Below are 18,798 nucleotides of genomic sequence, written 5' to 3' on the forward strand. Positions count from 1 at the left end.
GATGCCCTGTCTGGGGGTGAGAGATGCCCTCTCTGGGGGTGTGAGATGCCCTCTCTGGGGGTGAGAGATGCCCTCTCTGGGGGTGAGAGATGCCCTGTCTGGGGGTGAGAGATGCCCTCTCTGGGATGTGAGATGCCCTCTCTGGGGGTGTGAGATGCCCTGTCTGGGGATTTGAGATGCCCTCTCTGGGGGTGAGAGATGCCCTGTCTGGGGGTGTGAGATGCCCTCCCTGGGGGTGAGAGATGCCCTCTCTGGGGGTGTGAGATGCCCTCTCTGGGGGTGTGAGATGCCCTCCCTGGGGGTGTGAGATGCCCTGTCTGGGGGTGTGAGATGCCCTCTCTGGGGGTGTGAGATGTCCTGTCTGGGGTTGAGAGATGCCCTGTCTGGGGGTGTGAGATGCCCTCCCTGGGGGTGAGAGATGCCCTCTCTGGGGGTGTGAGATGCCCTCTCTGGGGGTGTGAGATGCCCTCCCTGGGGGTGTGAGATGCCCTGTCTGGGGGTGTGAGATGCCCTCTCTGGGGGTGTGAGATGCCCTCTCTGGGGGTGAGAGATGCTCTGTCTGGGGGTGTGAGATGCCCTCTCTGGGGGTGTGAGATGCCCTCCCTGGGGGTGAGAGATACCCTGTCTGGGGGTGTGAGATGCCCTCCCTGGGGGTGAGAGATGCCCTCTCTGGGGGTGTGAGATGCCCTCTCTGGGGGTGTGAGATGCCCTGTCTGTGGGTGCGAGATGCCCTCTCTGGGGGTGTGAGATACCCTCCCTGGGGGTGTGAGATGCCCTCTCTGGGGGTGTGAGATGCCCTGTCTGGGGGTGTAAGATGCCCTCTCTGGGGGTGTGAGATGCCCTCTCTGGGGGTGTGAGATGCCCTGTCTGTGGGTGCGAGATGCCCTCTCTGGGGGTGCGAGATGCCCTCTCTGGGGGTGAGAGATGCCCTCTCTGGAGGTGTGAGATGCCCTGTCTAGGGGTGAGAGATGCCCTCTCTGGGGGTGCGAGATGCCCTCTCTGGGGGTGTGAGACATGCCATGATGTTTTTACAAGGTAAATAATCGGAACACAAATTAAGCACGGGTACCTGAGTACAACTACTTTGTTTCATCAAACCCTATGTATTTATTCCCATTATACATTTTGTTTACGATTGAGAACCAACGGGATGCAAGGCTGCAGTGAAGGTTTAGGGCCACTGCTATAGGAGGATCTTTGAAGCGGGCTTTCAGATGCACTTCTGCGTCCGTCTTGGATATTCTTCCTTCCGACATTAGGAAGCCACTGTACTTTTTAATCTACATTGAAAACTAATTTATTTAGAACTGCTTTTTTTGTTTAGTTTGTTGTCCTTCCCCCGCACCTAGGATTAGCAGGTTTAGCTACGTACGGCGCAAAATAATTTCAACATACATGCACATCAGTCCGTATCTGTTTCCCCGTGTGGCCTGCGTGTCCATGCCCGCTGTGTCACTCACGTAGAGCCACTGCAAGGTGACGGGCGAGGAGGACGAGGTGGCAGAGCTGCCGTCCGTCACCTCGTATGAGCACGGGATGATGATATCGCTCCCCAACTCCACCGTCACCGGAGAAGGGACGATCACCCTCAGTGCCGACTGAGTTCCTGCCGCACGGAGCAAAAACAAAAAGCCACAGAAGACATCACTCAGAGGCAGCGCCGTCCATCGGCACTCGCTGGAACAACTGAATTGACACGGAAGGGAAGCGGTGGCACACTGCAATGCAATATGTGGAGCATTTCCATTCAAACTGCATCTCAAGGCACTGTACAGGTGAATAAGTCACAGGCAATAGGACACAGGACATGGGCAACAGATGCTGATTCGTTGTTTTGTTTACGAACGAAGAGTCAGTCACAGGTAGAGGAGAGAAAGTAGGCATTGAGCCTGGACTTGAACAGACAGAAAGTCTACAGCATGGGCATCTGGGGCAACAGAGCACGAGACAATGGGGCCAGCAGAGGAGAATAAGTGGCCTCCCACTGAGCAGAGGGCGACTGGGAGCTTTGACAGAAGGCGATAGTCGCTGGAGCAAAGAGTGAGTGGATGGTAGTAAGAGTGAGATGAGAAGGCCGAGGTGGGAGCAGTGAGAGAGTCCCTGGAGGGGGGGTAAGAGTGAGATCTTGAATAGAATTACGTCAATTTTGAAGTTGATCTGGACTTGGATTTAGAATCAACCTGAGTTGAATTTACAGCCACGGCTAACATCAGGGGTGAGTGCTGTCTGACCAGTGTATCACACCGACCAGCGTGATGAAGTAACCAACCTCCCATGACCAATACAGCATGGGGACCTTCACAGGGCAGTGAATTGATGAAGGGCTGAAATGTACTCTTACCCTCATAAGCTAAAGGGTAGCGTGTCTATGCTGTTCAGAGACACCGGATTCAGCTGGCAATGCTTTCGAATATAGAATACACAAGCTAAGTTATCATGACACAAACCATGTAATGGAATACTTGTTTGAATCAATCGATCAGTCAGTGTCCCCTATTTAACCAGGTGAAACCACCCTGAGAAGAATTGTAACTTTTTATAATTTCATGACAGCAAAGAATACCAGCTGTAGTAAACAAACTTCATACTTTACCATTCACCTATACACAAGTGATTCAACCACTTCTGCCACACCCACAAGGTAATAATACTTAAGGCTCAGTGGAACTGTACTGCATTCCAAACAAGAGAAACAGTGTAAATGCTCGGCTCCTTTTTCCGCGTATCTCGACTCTCGCGCGCACGACGGGATGAGAAACCAGTTAGGGCACAAAGGCACCAGTCGACAACCTGTCACTCGCACGAACAGGCACAGCGAGTCGACAGCACGCGCATCTGGAGGAACAGAGTTCTAGACAATGGGAACAGCAGAGGAGAAGAAGTGGCCTCCAACTGAGCAAAGGTTGACTGGGGGATTTTTGACAGAAGGCGATGGTCGCTGGAGCAAAAAGTGAGTGGATGGTAGCAAGAGTGAGATGAGACGGAGGCAAGGGGCGAGCCCAAAAAATATCTTGAATAGAGTAACGTCAATCTCGAAGTTGATCTGGAATTGGTTTTCGGACCAATCTGAGTTGAATTTACGCTGAAAATCTGAACAAAATGCGACTTTATGACGATACAGGAGCCTGTGCAGAGGTCACCGGGCAGACATTTGCGAGTGCATGAGAGCGACTGGATGCGTTATCATTATTATTATTTTCGCAGCGTCATTTGTGGGTCGGCACTGAATACAATTCCATGCCAACTTTATTCAAAACGCTGTCCTGCGCTAATGTGATAGGCGAGCGAGTGAGGAGGCAAAGCACACGGCAGTGCTACGTTGCTGCGATTTCCACGTTTTTGAAATGTGGCACCCCTCGCGCAGGCCGTCCTCCCGTGACCACAATACTCTCGAGACCTCGGGCGCTCCTCCCGTGCAGCGTAAACGCCACACTGAAGGGCCCCAGCATTCTCTGAATTTCATTTCCACCCCCCCCCCCCCACCAAAACTGTCGTTCTGTCAATACATTGCTTGTGAAAAACATGGCATTTTAAAGGCATGGGTTATTTTTTTTCAAAGATACTCTCTGCCACAGGAAAGTGCTGGATTAAGGCTCAGCTTTTTATTTGTTTTAATTTGTTTTATGGAACGGCTGGTGCAAGGTGTGACTGCCGCTTTTGTTTAGCTCATCTCAATATCGCAAGGGCAACGTGGAATGTCTTTGTTCATTCGTTTTGCTTTTAATGCCTGCTCGCCGTTCAACCGAAACATCTTGAAATTGCAACAGATAATGTTTGGGCCTCAACGGTCTTATCACTTCGGACAAATATTGAATCACGAATTTGTGTTTGCATATCTGAGCGAAGCGCCACGCTGCCGTGCCTGACGGCTATTTTTTTTTCTAGGCTTCTTTGTGGATTTGAAAACATCTACATTCAGTTTTGGGGTCAAGCCTTTTACAAGTCACGGCATATCCTTACCTTGGGGTGTCGGCATAAAAGTAAAATACATCTAAAAGGGACTTCAAAAACAAACTTTATTTCATACATTTCTATCACCACTCATATGCTGACAAAATGCCTTGAGGGGAGTTTTGATGACAGACAATGCCTTTCAACTTTGGCCAATTAAAGTAAACCATGACAAAGTCATTGATATGCAACGGTATGGTTACTTACTTATTGGGGATGGGTCTATAATAATAAATGTGAAGCCAGGTGGTGGTGGCAGCAGCTTGGGGAGGCCTTCGTCCAGCAGTGGATTGAACATGGCTAACAATAATGATGATGATGAGCATCATGATTATCATGATAAATGTCAGCGCGGCTAAGAATGATGATTACACTGTGTAACACATATTTTTTGTTCCTGGGTAGTAAGTGTTATTTACTAATTGCTTATGGCTCAAAGTACAGAAAATGGCTATTATTCCCCACAAACTTTGCTTTTGTGACCAGGACAGTGATATTTAGAAATGTACCTATTTTCCAGAACATTCCAGATAGATTCAGTGCTGAGTAAATTTGGAGTAACTTCTAGAACATTCTAGAGCTTTCCAGTAATATAAATAGTAGTATAAAAACAGGAGCCTTAAGCCCACCAATTCAGTTTAGTTCCTGCTGCCTAAGTGGATACATATCTGCATTTTTCTGAGATGGCATCAAGAGGCTGCAAGCATCTGGCAGATGCATTTTGCTATGTCGGCGGACAATTTATCAAGACAAGAGCGAAAAAGTACTCTGTGGAAGCATCTGCTAAGATGTGTGAGGCCTACAAGGCATATTTCGGCATGCCTGTCAGGGATCAAGACAAACCCTGGGCACCTCATTTCACCTTCGACCAATGCAAAACAACTCTGGAAGGTAAGATGGACAATTGTTGCTCGGAATTTTATGTTATAAAATTTGTTGCAATTTTTTTAATTGTAAAAGTTTTTCATTTGTAAATGTTTTACAATTTTCAATGTTATTGAAAAAATATATATCACATATGAAAAATGTTGTGAGAATCTCTTCCACATTAGTCATGGGTGAAATAAATGTATTTTTGTAGGATGGTACAGAGGGGAAAAGAGAGCCATGAAGTTCGCTATCCCAAGAATTTGTCAGGAACCCACTGACCACTCAAGCAACTGCTACTTCTGCACAGTGGACCGTTCCAAACATCGGACTGGCAAGAATGCACCTGCCATCACGTATCCGAACCTTCCTTCATCCATCGCCCTTGGTGCCACACTGCCATGAGCTCCCCATACCCACTCCTTCGGAGAGAAAGCAGCCATCTTTAGAAGAGAGCAGCAAGTCAAATTGCGAGGAAGATGTTGTAGATCCAGACAACAATTTCAGAGGTGGAGCTGAGGAGAAAAACCCATACTACACCAACCAAAAATACCTGACGAACTGGATCAGAGATCTTGGTCTCACCAAGTCCAATGTTGAGCTTTTGACGTCTAGGCTCAAGCAGTGGAACTTGTTGCATGAAAGTGTGCAAGTCGCAGATCAGAAGAAGCGTCACCAACCTTTTTGCAGCTTCTTCACCCGTCAAGATGGCCTTTGCTTCTGCCACAATGTTACCAGTCTGTTCGAGGCAATCGGAATCGCCTGTAACCAGAATGAGTGGCGCGTCTTCATTGACAGCTCATCCAGGAGCCTCAAAGCCATGCTGCTCCATAATGGTAACAAGTACCCGTCTCTTCCCCTGGCTCACTCGGTGCACCTCAAAGAGGATTACAACAGCATCAAGATCTTGCTGGACGCCTTGAAGTATGATGAGTACGGTTGGGAGGTCATCGGAGACTTCAAAATGGTGGCATTTCTGGTGGGTCTCCAAGGCGGTTTTACCAAGTTTCCCTGCTATATTTGCCTTTGGGACAGCGGGGACACCAAGGCGCACTACCACAGGTGGGACTGGCCACAGCAGACCGAGCTCTCTGTGGGGAGGAACAACGTCAAGTGGGAGCCACTGGTGGACCCCCGGGAGGTGCTGATGCCACCACTGCACATCAAATTGGGACTTGTGAAGCAATTTGTCAGAGCTGTAGATAAGGAGTCGGCAGCCTTCAAGTACCTTCAAAACTTCTTCCCTAAGCTGTCTGAGGTAAAGGTCAAAGCCAGTGGCTTCGTCGGACCACAGATAAAGAAGATCCTGGAGTGCAATGAATTCCCCAAGAAGCTCACTAGTAAGGAGAAAGCGACTTGGAACAGCTTTGTCGCAGTGGTTCGTGGCTTCCTGGGCAATCACAAGGTCGAAAACTATGTGGAGAAGGTTGTGACTCTGGTGAAGAACTATGGCACAATGGGCTGTTGGATGTCCCTCAAAGTCCATATCCTTGATGCTCATATTGATAAATTCAAGGAGAACATGGGAGCGTACTCGGAGGAGCAAGGCGAGCGCTTCCACCAGGATATACTGGACTTTGAACGCCGCTACCAAGGAGAGTATAACGAGAACATGATGGGAGACTACATTTGGGGGCTGATTCGTGAAAGTGATTTACAATATAATCGTAAATCTCGAAAAACAACTCACTTATAAATCTGTTGTAGTCATTTTTGTATGACTTTAGTATAAATAAATGTTAATTTTGATTAATATACTCTTTGGTTCTTTCGGTAAAGTCCCGTAGGTAAAAAAACAATAGATCACGACGTTTCGATCGCAACACAAGCAATCGTCATCAGGTGGGACAACCACAGCAAGAAAAAAACTGCTGAAGTAGGCGAGAGATCTGCCGTGGCACGAGGTTATATAGTAGGCCTCGGCAGTAGGGGGGAGAGGAGGTGGGGGGAGAGAGGGGGCGGGGCAGAAAGTGGACCCCGAGGCAGCACTTGGAGAGATCTGGGAGATCGGCTGCAGTGGGGGAGAGACAAGTGGGGGGGGACATAAAGTGGAGCCCGCAGCAGCACCCGAGTCACTGGAGTAAAGTGGACCACCGCAGCAGTCACGAAAGCTTCAAATCAAGATTTCATTCATATGTTGTTTTTTTCTGACTTTATGTGAACGAAAAGACACAAATTCGCCCGTTTTCTCATTTAAAAAAGGTAAATTTCTAAATATCATTGTCCTGATCACAAAAGCAAAGTTTGTGGGAAATAATAGCCATTTTCTATACTTTTTAGGTATAAGCAATTAGGAAATAACAGACTACCCAGGAACAAAACTTGCGTTTCATAATGTTATCATTGTTATGATTATCATCATCATTATTAGCCATGTTCAATCCACTGCTGGATGAAGGCCTCCCCAAGCTACCGCCACCTCTCACGATCCTTCGATGTAACAATCCACCACGGCACCTGCAGTGTTGTCACAGGTCCCTTTTCCCAGAGTCACGGGTGACGTATCCCAGTCTACTCCAAAGTGCTCAGTTTCGTAATTGGCCAGGGCTGAATAATCTGAGAAATATGGTCAATCAACTGGACATGACGTTCGTAATTTAAACAAAAATATCTTCAAGTACTTTATCTCAAGGATGTTCACATAATTAGAAAAACATGGGTTAGTTTGGGTTGTTTTTCTTTGTGATACAAATGTTGATGTGTAGCTCTGGATATATAATGATTTACATCAGCGATGTCCTTGGTGGGCTGTGTCTGTTTAATGGTGACACACGAATCTCTGGGAACTAATTTTACATGTTTATGTAGTACTGTCATCATCATCCGCCATGTTCAATTCACTGCAGGATTTAGCATGGCTATTTTATGCTATTACTGTATCAATTCCTATAGAAAAGGCAACTCTGCCAGCTCAGTCAACTACAGTCCATCCCAGTATAAATATCCACATTCAATGAGCTTTACTATTGCAACACATTTAAAGATAATATGGAGAGCAGAGATAAATGTGCTAACTCAGAAAAAGCTATTTAAAGTGAGTGGATGTAGATTAATGTAAAAATGATTAATGTCAGGACGGTCTTAATTTAATAACCCTTTTCAACAGATGACATAATTCATTTTAACAGAATATTGGCTCCTTCGCTAATCCGGCTAACTTTTGATCATACTATTCATCTATTAAATCACGAGTACTTTTTTTTCAAATTCCATTTCCTATGTATTGTTGGAAATTACAATTTAGCTACACTGTACTTGTCTTCATGAAACTCAATTACTTTGTTTCTATTTCATCGGTGATGAGGCCTCAAAATGTGACACGCATGTGTGCGTATATCAGGCGCCTTAATAATGGCAAATGATGACTGCGCGAAAACCCTTTGACCGCTGCTCATACGTCGTGTATATATAGTCGTCGTGTTACAAGTACAAAAGGACTCCAGAGAGCAAAAACACGGTACGGAACATCCGCAAACCGCAAACACATTGCTCGTTCAAAAGTATTGAATTCTACATCGCATCCAATATCTAGCCGACGCTGCATTCCCCGTAGGTACGGACAAATAACTTAACTGTGATAGGATAAGCTTTTGTTAATTTGATTTCCATAAAATCTGTTTGACCTTAGACATTGTGCCAGTACAAACGTATATGCCTGGGGTTTACCTTTATTTAAAAATCTTCGTTTAGATGTTATAGGAGAGGAGACAACAGCCGTCCAATCCCACTGCAGGCAATTCCACAAAAAAGCCATTCATAACGTGGCCAAGTGGCCCAGGAGTCAAGAGACATTGAGACAGCATCAACTGGGAGATTGAGTTCAAATCCAAGTTTCCATCGCCCGTAATTAAAGCAGATTCTCAAGAAGGGGGTGGGTGGCCAACACCACGCCCGGCCTCGTGGCGATGTTTACACACCGCCCGCACCAGGTACACATTTGAGGCTGAGTCGACCTAGGGGAGGCCCAGGACCGGTTCAGATCATCATCACCGATGATCTGAACCGGTCGTAGCGCAGCGCGCTCACCGCTACACCACCGCTCCCCACATCACACACACAGACACACACACAGACACACACGTGCGTGCAAAACAATCCAAGCGGGCGTGCGGTTCAAAAAAAGAATTCAACGTCGTTGCTCGTGGGTTTTTTTTGCACAATGTCGGCCCTTTTTCATTATCGCGCACTTTGGGCTCCGTCAATCAGAGTTCGCTCGCTGCAACAACAACCGCGGCGGCGGCGACTCCGCGGCGACATTTCGCTCCCCAACTCGGCGGCGTTTTTATTGAGCGCCCCGGGGCATCGGCACTCATGAACCCTCCGCGAGCCTCCCCGAGATCGGGTGAAGTTAGCAACAACAACAACAAAAAACTTCGTACAACAAACGAACAGACGAAAAAAAGAAACAAGTTGCCTCCCTGGGCAACGTTGCAACTTAGGGGCCGTCCATAAATGATTTCACGCGATTTTGGACGATTTTTTACACCGCCCCCCCCCCCCTTGGTTACACGGCGTCACAAAAAGTCAGACCCCCCCCCCCTCAAATATGACGTCACAAAGCTCTGCCTCCCCCCCCAAAAAAAAACATGCTTCAAATAGCTTTAAACTATTGTCATTGTAGTGCGTATTTAATGTGGCGCTGCACTCTGATGTTGTGGGAGAAAACATTTATTTAAAAATATATTTAATTAAATATAACGTCTTGTCTATATTTATTTAAAATTGCGCATTTTGATGTGACGTCACATTTCTCAAACCCCCCCCCCCTCGCCACACATCGTCACAAATGTCTGACCCCCCCCCCCCCCAGGTGCGTAACGTCATTTATGGACGGCCTCTTAGCAACGATCTGATCTGAAATAAGTGTCAAATTTTTGGAAATGTCTTGCTTTAGAGATCACACGTTGAGGTCGTGTTTGCGTGCGGTAAAGAAAGTGGAATGCGTAGAGAAATTTCACCATGATACGAGGAGATAACGCGCACACTTTCTATACTTGCTTCACCGCCTTCCACCAACACCAACTCGCTGCACTTTACGTTTATTTTTATTTTGTTACGCGGATGATCCCGTTTCAGCAGTGTCCTGCCTATTTCACAAGCGAGACCCGTGGTGTGTGTGAGCACAGCATGGCTCACACGAACCACAGATCTCCGATTATCGCGGTTGGCTACGTACGGTGCGAAATAAGTTCAACATACATCCACTAACAGAACGTCAATATTGCAGAGATACACGAGTGCAGGATCATCGAGGAATATTGTACAAGTAGCCAACGAGGTATTTGACGGTCGAAAACAAATGAAACCGTGGAATGCGACAAAAATGGATACAGATGCACCTATGTCACTGTTAGTCTAACTGTTTATGTCACTGTTAGTCTAACAGTGACGTAAACTTCAGCAGCTGGACTGTATATAAGTGCTGTATGTTGAACGTATACTCTTTGGTTCTTTCGGGAAAGTCACGTAGTTAGAAATAACATAAAAATAAAACAAATCACGACGTTTCGATTGCAACACTAGCAATCTTCATCGGGTGTGACAACCACAGCAAGACAAATTGCTGAAGTGGACGAGAGAGATGAGAGAGAGAAGAGTATGAATTCTTGCAGTCACGAAAGCTTCAAATCAAGATTATGTTGAACCTCTTTCGCACCGTACGTAGCCAACCGGAGGTCTAATGATGTAGATGCTTACCCCGAGCCCTCATTACTTTAATAGTGGCATTGTCTTTGAGCTGTACGCCTTTTGGCGTCCTCTGGTCTAGCAGCAATTGAGATGAGGCTCAAAAGAAAGCCGTCTCTGGTGTGGACCAATCAGTTTCAAGGACAATGCATATATTATCAGAGTGTATTTTTGTTTGCATTTTGACCACAAGTATTGTGGTTAATGCGCACATGAATCCTTGTAAAAAGGTTTCAGTTTTGTTGCCAGAAAAAAAAAGGGGGAAAACCCTATTATTATATTTTGGTACTGGCAAAGGAGGTCTAATGAAGCAGTTCTAAAGAAATTCGTTTTCAATCCAGATTTAAAAGTGCATCGCTCCCAGTGGCTTTCTAATATCGGATGGATATGAGGCAGCCACCAAAGCTGCCTTGACAATGCTCCACTGTAGACATCCGTGGACGAACCTGCCTCGCATTATCCACACGATTGCCTCAAGACGGAAACATTATTCCGCAAAGCTTATGAATCATAAGTGCAGTGCCTTCAACACCTACGCGCAATAAGAACAGCGCGAATACCAAATGTGCTTTTCATTATTATTATTTTATTATTATTATTAGGACATCTGAGCATGCAAAAGTAAATGTGTCATTAGGGCCTCAACGGTCGCGTTTGTATCGCGTTACTCCGAGTGCAACGCTTGCGTTCAGTTCATATTTGCATGATATCATTTAAGCGGCAACGCATCGATTGCATAAGTGCTGCACATTGAAGCAGTTAAGCACCCCTTTTAGAGAGAGCATTAGCCTGAAACGTGTTGCCTCAGAGAACTAGGGCGGGCGCGATGCCTTCCAACGAGACTCCCTCGACGCGACGTTTCGGATCAGGTTCCAGGTGCAGAGGCGCTGGCTAGCAGCTCGCCCTTTGGGATTACGCGACATCTCAACCGGTGCAGCGCGGCGCGTGTGACTCGGACCAACTACATCGCGACGACTGCTCTCTCTCTCTCTCTCTGTGTGTGCGCGCGCATTAAGCGGAACACGCCTGCGGCACGGATGAGCGCACCAAGGCAACTGAACCAAGACATAATACGCAGGGCATGTGTAGGTAGGGGGACGGACATTGAAAAAGCACTGCCACGTACAGCAGCTGTTCTTCTCGACCAACTTTATCGTGGGAGATCTTTTTTTTTGGTCCTAAAAGCAAATGTGTAGAATAATAATAATACGTAATATTAAGTGAAATAAATTTCGGTCTGTTATATGTTGTGTATGCAGTATAAATGTGTGCGCTGTGAACCCAGTGGCGCCGGGGTTCGATTTACGCCCGTGGCAAAACATGAGATGCGAGAGATATCTGAACCGTTCCGAGCCCTTCAGCCTTCACCATCCCCGACAGACCAGCGTGGTGAGTATAGTCAAATACAAACGAAGCTATTACATTTTTTTTACCAGATAAATAACGAAATACTATCTCGGGATGACACGGGTGGGAAGACTGCCTGTCCAGCAATGACTTCAATGTGTGCCGCATTAATTAATTGTTTGTGCCAGACAACCGCATGCGGAGCGAATTCATTGACACATTAACTTCCCTCGGGGGGTGAAAGAAAAGCGGAACTATCTTGCGTCACGTTTGTTTTTAATTTACTTGTATGGCCAGACAGGCCCTCTGGTGGTGTGGGGGAATTAGCAAAGCCAGACGACGAGGTCCACACCGCTAATCCGAAAAATATTACCCTCCAGCAACTTTGTTATTCTTTAAACGTTTGCGTTAAAACTTAAACATCATTACACTACCATGTCGCACACAACGATGCTGTAAATTTCCACCAACATCCCCCAACCACTTGAAATGTACTCTGCTTTGATTTTCATTTCCTTTCGGTTATGATTTAGGGGACGTAAACGAGAACGGATCCTGCCCGCAGAGTGAGGACGGCATGGGAACCAGGCGCTGGAGATTCGTTCCGAAACTTTGCGAAAATCTCCGTGCTCGGCAACTGCTGAACATGGGGATGTGGCGACGAATACAACTGTACAGCGTGGTCCAGATGTTTTGTGACCCCCCCCCCTCGACACAATTAATTATATTAAACGCAATATTTTTGTTTAAGTAAGGTTCATTTCAAAAAAATTTTTTATATGAAAATGAAAAATAATGTTAACAATCTCGCCTGGTATGCAGGAGCTTGTGGGTTCGATCCTGACCCTGACGCATATATATTTGGAGTTTGAATTTTATCTCCCCATGGTCTCCTGGATTTTTCTCTGGGTCCTCCGGTTTTTCCGTCCACATTTAGAATCAACACCATGAGCATTTGACTGATATATATTTCCACATGATGATAAGTCACTTCGTTGAGCTACCATTTGTGGCCATGTCGCTTCTGAAAAAAGAGCTATACATGTTAGTGGGCCTTACCTGGTTAAATAAAAAATCTTTAGTTTAGTTTTAGTTTAGACTTCTGGCCAAGCGTGGAAGAAGAGGCCAAGTACCCTCGAGAGGGGGCCTCTAGCCCTTGGGCCAGCAGTTGCGCAAGCAAAGCAATTTCAGGGCTCCACATATAGCTTTTAAACACACACTTATGTAAAGAATGCTTTGAACAATCATTTATAAGAAGTAGTACATTTTCTCTACGCACACAAATGCTTTAAAGAAACTGGGCCAAGTTATTATCATTGTTTTGGCGTCAACAAAAACCCGGGGGAAAACGTTACTTCTGCGTTTAGTGTCACTCAGTCATCGGCTGGTAACACCCGACCGATCCATGGCCATCAAATCATTGGACTCGAGGTACAAATACCAGCTCGTGCTTATTTATATACAAAGTATTTGCTATTGTTGGAATTTGTTCTACATGGTCGCGAACAAAGCTACAAACGAGACACCAACATCCTCGCATTCAACGACTGCCACGCAACTCAACGCATACACTGCCTGCGTAGCCACGGAGCACCCGGCAGGGATCGCGTGATGGTTTCAGGTGGTCTTGCGTGGACAACTCAAACTCAGCCTCATCACCGCGAGCTAAAGGGTCTGGCACTGCAATGGATCGGCGCAAATAACAGCGGCGGTGACCGAAACACAATCTCTTGTGGCTACACGGCGGGAATTAGGTACCGTGTTGACACAGCTGACAAGCGTAGGTTTTTTTAATCTTCACAATCTCAAATCCAGTGGTGGTGGTACAGCGGGAATAAATACGGAGACGATTTTAATCTCTACACGATCCTTCTTCAACGGGCCGCCTTTCCTCCGACAACAAATAGATAATTCCTTGTGGGACGGTTTAGCCACAAACTCTTCCATATCACGGTAGAGTTGTGTGTGCACGCTTTAATTTCCACTTTTTTATTCAAACTAAGTAATCTATAAGTTTACACATATGTGTTGAAATAACGTAGAAAAATGTATACAGCCATTTTTCATTGCACTTCTGGATGAACGCTTTCTGGTGCCGTGTTAACCCATGCGGGTTGTTTGACTTTAGTTCACCACGCGTGGTCAGTGCGAGTTGGTGAAGTTGTGGGCAGGCAGGACCGGTTCAAATTTCGCTCACCACTCATGTTAGCCAATGGTTGGGAATCAAATTCAAGTCGTCGGGTTCACAGAGCTGCGTCCTAACCAATGCGCCACTACCCTACGCCCCAAGGTGTAATTTAATGAATTGTTTCATGTTTCTACATACATAGCGTTAATTGTATCAGTACTTAAATCAACGGAACACATGGATCTGGGAACAAATGCAAATTAGAGATAATACTGAATGTTGAGAAAAGTAAGTGGGGGGCTTGGGAAGGACAAATCACGGTGAGAGGGGATGATGGATGAGAGTGGCGACAGGAATAGCAGCCAAAGGACGGAAGATGCAGTGCCGGATTATCCGAGTAGCAAAAGTAGCACATGCTACGGGCCCCGCACTTTAAAGGGCCCCGCGCTAAATGCTTTCAAGCTATCAATTCCGGTTCAGTGATTCTGCACTTGCTCTATTACTATAGCTGTATTACTATAGCCAACTACTAAGGGTTGTTATGTAAACAGAACATGCCAATTCGTCACTAGTACAGCACTAGTGTATAGTGTAGTGTATAGTGTAGTGTATAGTGTAGTATACTAGTACAGCACTTGTGTATAGTGTAGTGTGTAGTGTAGTATACTAGTACAGCCCACCGGTGTGTTGGAGAGCCAAGCCACAACATTTACAATCGGAGTACGACGTTTCGCCAGTAATTACAACCAGCTTCATCAGGCGATAGCCAGATTTGTGGAGAAGTCCACCTGTTTCGTTCCTTATACAGAGGTGTAGATGTGGTGACCACGCTTCTGCACTCTTGCGCAAAGTGGGGGGGGAGGGGGGTTAATGAGTCAACCTACATTATGCATGCGCATTATGCGAGCCCTTTGATCTGCTCCTTCCTGTCCATTGTGTGTATTAATGCAAAATAATTTAATAAAATACACTACACACAGCCTACAATTGAACCATGTGTACGAGCTGAACATGTCTGCATGCAATGCACCGATTCATCTGCTAGTCTTGTGAAGCGTTCCTTCCAAAGACCAGGGTCGGGGCAGCCTCTGCTTGGCAATATCATGGAATTAAAACTTTGCAGCGCGTACCTCCAGGTGTCAGCGGTTGTGCCGTTTCTCTGCGGTCGCACAATGTAAGCATTGAGTACAAAAAACATAAAACACCCTTTGTTGAGCTTTATTTGACAACGACACAGAAAGATCAAGGGTGAACCGCTTAAGGTCCGCACACTGCTTGCGCAACGGCGGTGAGATGTTAACTACCTCGCCTGGTATACAGGAGGTCGTGGGTTCGATCCCGCCCCAGACTCCTGTATATTTGGTGTTTGCATGTCTCTCTCCCCGTAGAATCAAAATGCGTTTAGAGGGTTCGGCTGCTATACATTTCCAAACGATAAGCTACTTCGTTGAGCTATCATTTGTGATAGCCAGGTCGCTTCCGAAAAGAGTTGCATAGCATGTGGGCCTTACTTCATTAAAATAAAATACACTTTTCGAAAAAACTGTAATGCCGTCGGCGGCTCGTCCTGTTAGCGAAAATTATACAAGTCTTCATTCGGTATTGGTTTCCAGCTCAGAGCTGATGCACGTCCTATCAGCACAGTTGGCTACATACGGTGCAACAGAAGTTCTACATACGTGTAAACTTCCACTTGTGTTCTGACAGCATCCACTTGTGTTCTGACAGCATCCACTGATTGGCTCTCGAGCGCACAGAATGCCAATGGCCGGTTTTTAGCCTGACACCAAATATTTCCACTGCAGCGGGAATGTAGCCTCGCTGATCTGACTGTGTTGTGACTCACCCATTAGACCTCAGGAGGCTCCCAACAACACGAGATCTCATTAGCGGCTTGTACGCTAGAAATTCAGAATTAATGGGGACGGCGGATAAGGACCTCGGATGAAGATGAGCACGGCTCAAAGGTCAATTGAGCAGGGAGACGAATTGACTTTTGCTTTTTGTTGCAGGAAATTGGCTCGTATGAAAGCTAGAGGACCCGAGCGCGATTCCCGAACGTGGCTACGAGGCCATGGGCCAGAGCAGAAAATTGTTTGTTAGAGGTGGCAAATATTTTGTCATGCTAATTTTTTTGCTATCTGGGTGATACAAGTAGATAATGTGATTTGAATAAGGTTATTGCGTAATTCACTTCAAATTGGCGGTTTAAATGTATTGGATGAAGGCTTCTCTTCATTGAAGTGTTGCCATGTCAGGTGGTACCAACAAGAAAAATAAATGGGCTGGGCCCTTGCATGGGAACATGGGTGGGCGAGTGATTATAATCTGAACGGGTCTCGGGCCTCTCGTCCACTTCACCAACCCATACGAGCCATCACGGCGAAGTATGGTCAAACAATATCCATGATCTACGCAGTGTGCCTTCTGTGGATTGTATAAAGGCAGTAAAACGTGTTTTTATTATTGTTATTACCAATGTTCTTCCTGATCATTCTAGATTTGAAGTTTTCGTGACTGCAAGGATCCATACTCTTTGGTCAGAGCCATCTCTTTGGCATACCTCAGCAACTGTTTTCGCTGTGGTTGTCCCCACCTGATGACGGACGCTTGTGTTACGCCCGAAACGTCGTGATTTAATTTAGTTATTATTATTTTATTTTATTATTAGTATTTTTATTTTCACCTACGTGACTTTACTGAAAGAACCAAAGAATATTATTCCTGATAATTAAAAACTCAACTTGTGGGTGCGTACAATTCCAAAGTCTTCTCCCTTGTAAGGCTGATGCAGATGTCGAGCAACAACTCGAATTTTACAATGAATTCGCAAGATTCAGGATCCTGATTTGATTCAAGTACACATTTTAGTTTTTTAGTCGTGGTGAACGTAGCAAAATCTAGTGGCTGGAGGGGGGGGAGTCACGTAAACTCATTACATACGAGTATATATGAATTGAACACACTGATTCGTGCAATGCAATGCATGCATCGTGGGCTTAAGAATCTATATCATATTGCACAGTCCTGGGAAGGTTTTACAATGGGCTGCCGATGAGTGACAGCGCATCTGCTACCGGGGCACTGTTCTGACCAGCGCAGCTGATAATATCCTCTTCTGTTTGTCCGCAACAGTTGCCGTGTTGCAGCAGAGTTTGAGCAAATTAATGACACTTTTTTTGCTGTCCGAGATGCATCGTGGCAATATTCTACACCGCCAAGACGAACCTTCACGGGTCAAGAGGGCGAGAGGAAGCTCACAGTCACGCTGAGCAGCGCTCTCGAGCCGCACACACAGAAAACCTGGAGTTGAAAGTACAGATTTTTTTTTTAACAAGTCTACAAAATCCCAGGCAATCGCAGCCGTGTGCTCGAGCGAAACAGCTCCGGAGTGAATTTTGGCACCCGCCACGACTATATTGTGGGGGTGTTATCAATTTGAATGGCTCACGTCGTCAACTGTGCCGTGTGGTGCTCACTATGTGAGCGTTTTCACTTCCCGAATATCAAAGTTGCCCATGTCTGTTGATACAGCAGGAGTGTGTAAGTGAATGCATGCTGGAATTTCTCTACTTACTGTACTCTGGTTTCCTCCCACGCAAAGCCAAATGCTCGTTACAGCACTTCAATTGGCCCAAAACATTTAACAGGACCCTCCGGGACTTTAAGTGCAGAAGTGACGCTTTCACGGGTCAATAATTTACATTATTGTTATTATTACCGCAAGCCCTCTGCCTGATACACAGTCCATTTTTTATTCAGCGGCCCTGACCGGGCATAACACGTGCTGAATCTCTACCATCGCCGCCCTACGTTGTGCACTCCCAAATGTTGCAGCAATTTACTTGGAAACCGACCCCAACCACAGAACAGGTTGGTCCGCGGGGCTGTGCCGTGCAGCCCCCTCTGACGAGATGTCCGTTCGTTTCGCTCCGCGCGCTGTTTGTTCGCGTGGAGGTCGAACGACGCAACCGCACAAATCGTAAACGCGTCTGAGAGAGATCGCCGTGGGTGCTTTCAAAGTTCAACTGCTTGATCAGAGGCCCAACTGATTACTGTCAGTCACCGTGCCCGTTGCCATGCAACAAAGCACCCAACTCAAAAGTGTTCACGAGTGTCAAAGTCTTCTGTCTACCGCCATAAACGACAACGTTAAGTTTCCAATGTACGGAAACCATAACCCAAGGACAGTCCAGCTCTGTGCTACTCACTAAAAAAAGTACGAAATAGAATCTCAAGGTGCTACTTCCGATTTAGTTTATATATATACGGTGTGTCAAGTAAAGAAAAAGGGCAGGTTTGTGGGTACATTAAAAAAAACTGCAGCAAATGCTGTCTGGTTGCAGACCGTGAGGGCATACAGTCACTCCACCTCTCTAAATGTCTATCGTGGCTCAGAACAGGCCGGGCAAGTGGCGTCAATTACCTGGCCGGGCAGGGCCGCTCCAGGAGAGATAAGTTCATCGCAAACCCAACAATTATCACGTCAGACCCGTCGGGGAGGGGGGCCTCTCTTACCTCGAGGGGGCAGCGGGAGGGGGAGCTCTCTTACCTCCAGGGCAAAAGCAGAGGCACAGGAGAGCCGACAAAATGAATTTGCACAAGATGCCGAACCCCATCGTCTTGAGTGCATGCACAGCAGCAGCTGCCTAGGGCTCAGGGCAGAGCACGCCCCGTGCAGCTGATGTCACCACAGTGGCGATTCGAGTGGCTGAAGGTCAGTCAGCGCAGGTCGTTTTTTGGAATTGGACTCTTTTTTTGTCCTTAACTTGCTAGTTCCTCAACACGTCTGTGGCTTTGCTGTCGGTCAAACGCCCACG

The 18,798-nt window shown here is 46.4% G+C and overlaps 1 protein-coding gene across 1 annotated transcript in view; it reads right to left on the reverse strand.

The window, feature by feature from the left end:
* The window catches only part of LOC144932292 (CD166 antigen-like), a 55,162-nt gene extending 36,565 nt beyond the window's left edge, over positions 1 to 18,597 (reverse strand). The window contains exons 1-2 of the mRNA XM_078856234.1: positions 18,531 to 18,597; positions 1,461 to 1,606 (exon numbers count right to left, since the gene is read on the reverse strand). Coding sequence (XP_078712360.1) covers positions 1,461 to 1,606; positions 18,531 to 18,597 — 213 coding nt within the window. The remainder of the gene's footprint in view (positions 1 to 1,460; positions 1,607 to 18,530) is intronic.
* Positions 18,598 to 18,798: the final 201 nt, after the last annotated feature.

This window comes from Lampetra fluviatilis, chromosome 5, assembly GCF_964198595.1.
Source record: "Lampetra fluviatilis chromosome 5, kcLamFluv1.1, whole genome shotgun sequence".
Lineage (NCBI taxonomy): Eukaryota > Metazoa > Chordata > Hyperoartia > Petromyzontiformes > Petromyzontidae > Lampetra > Lampetra fluviatilis.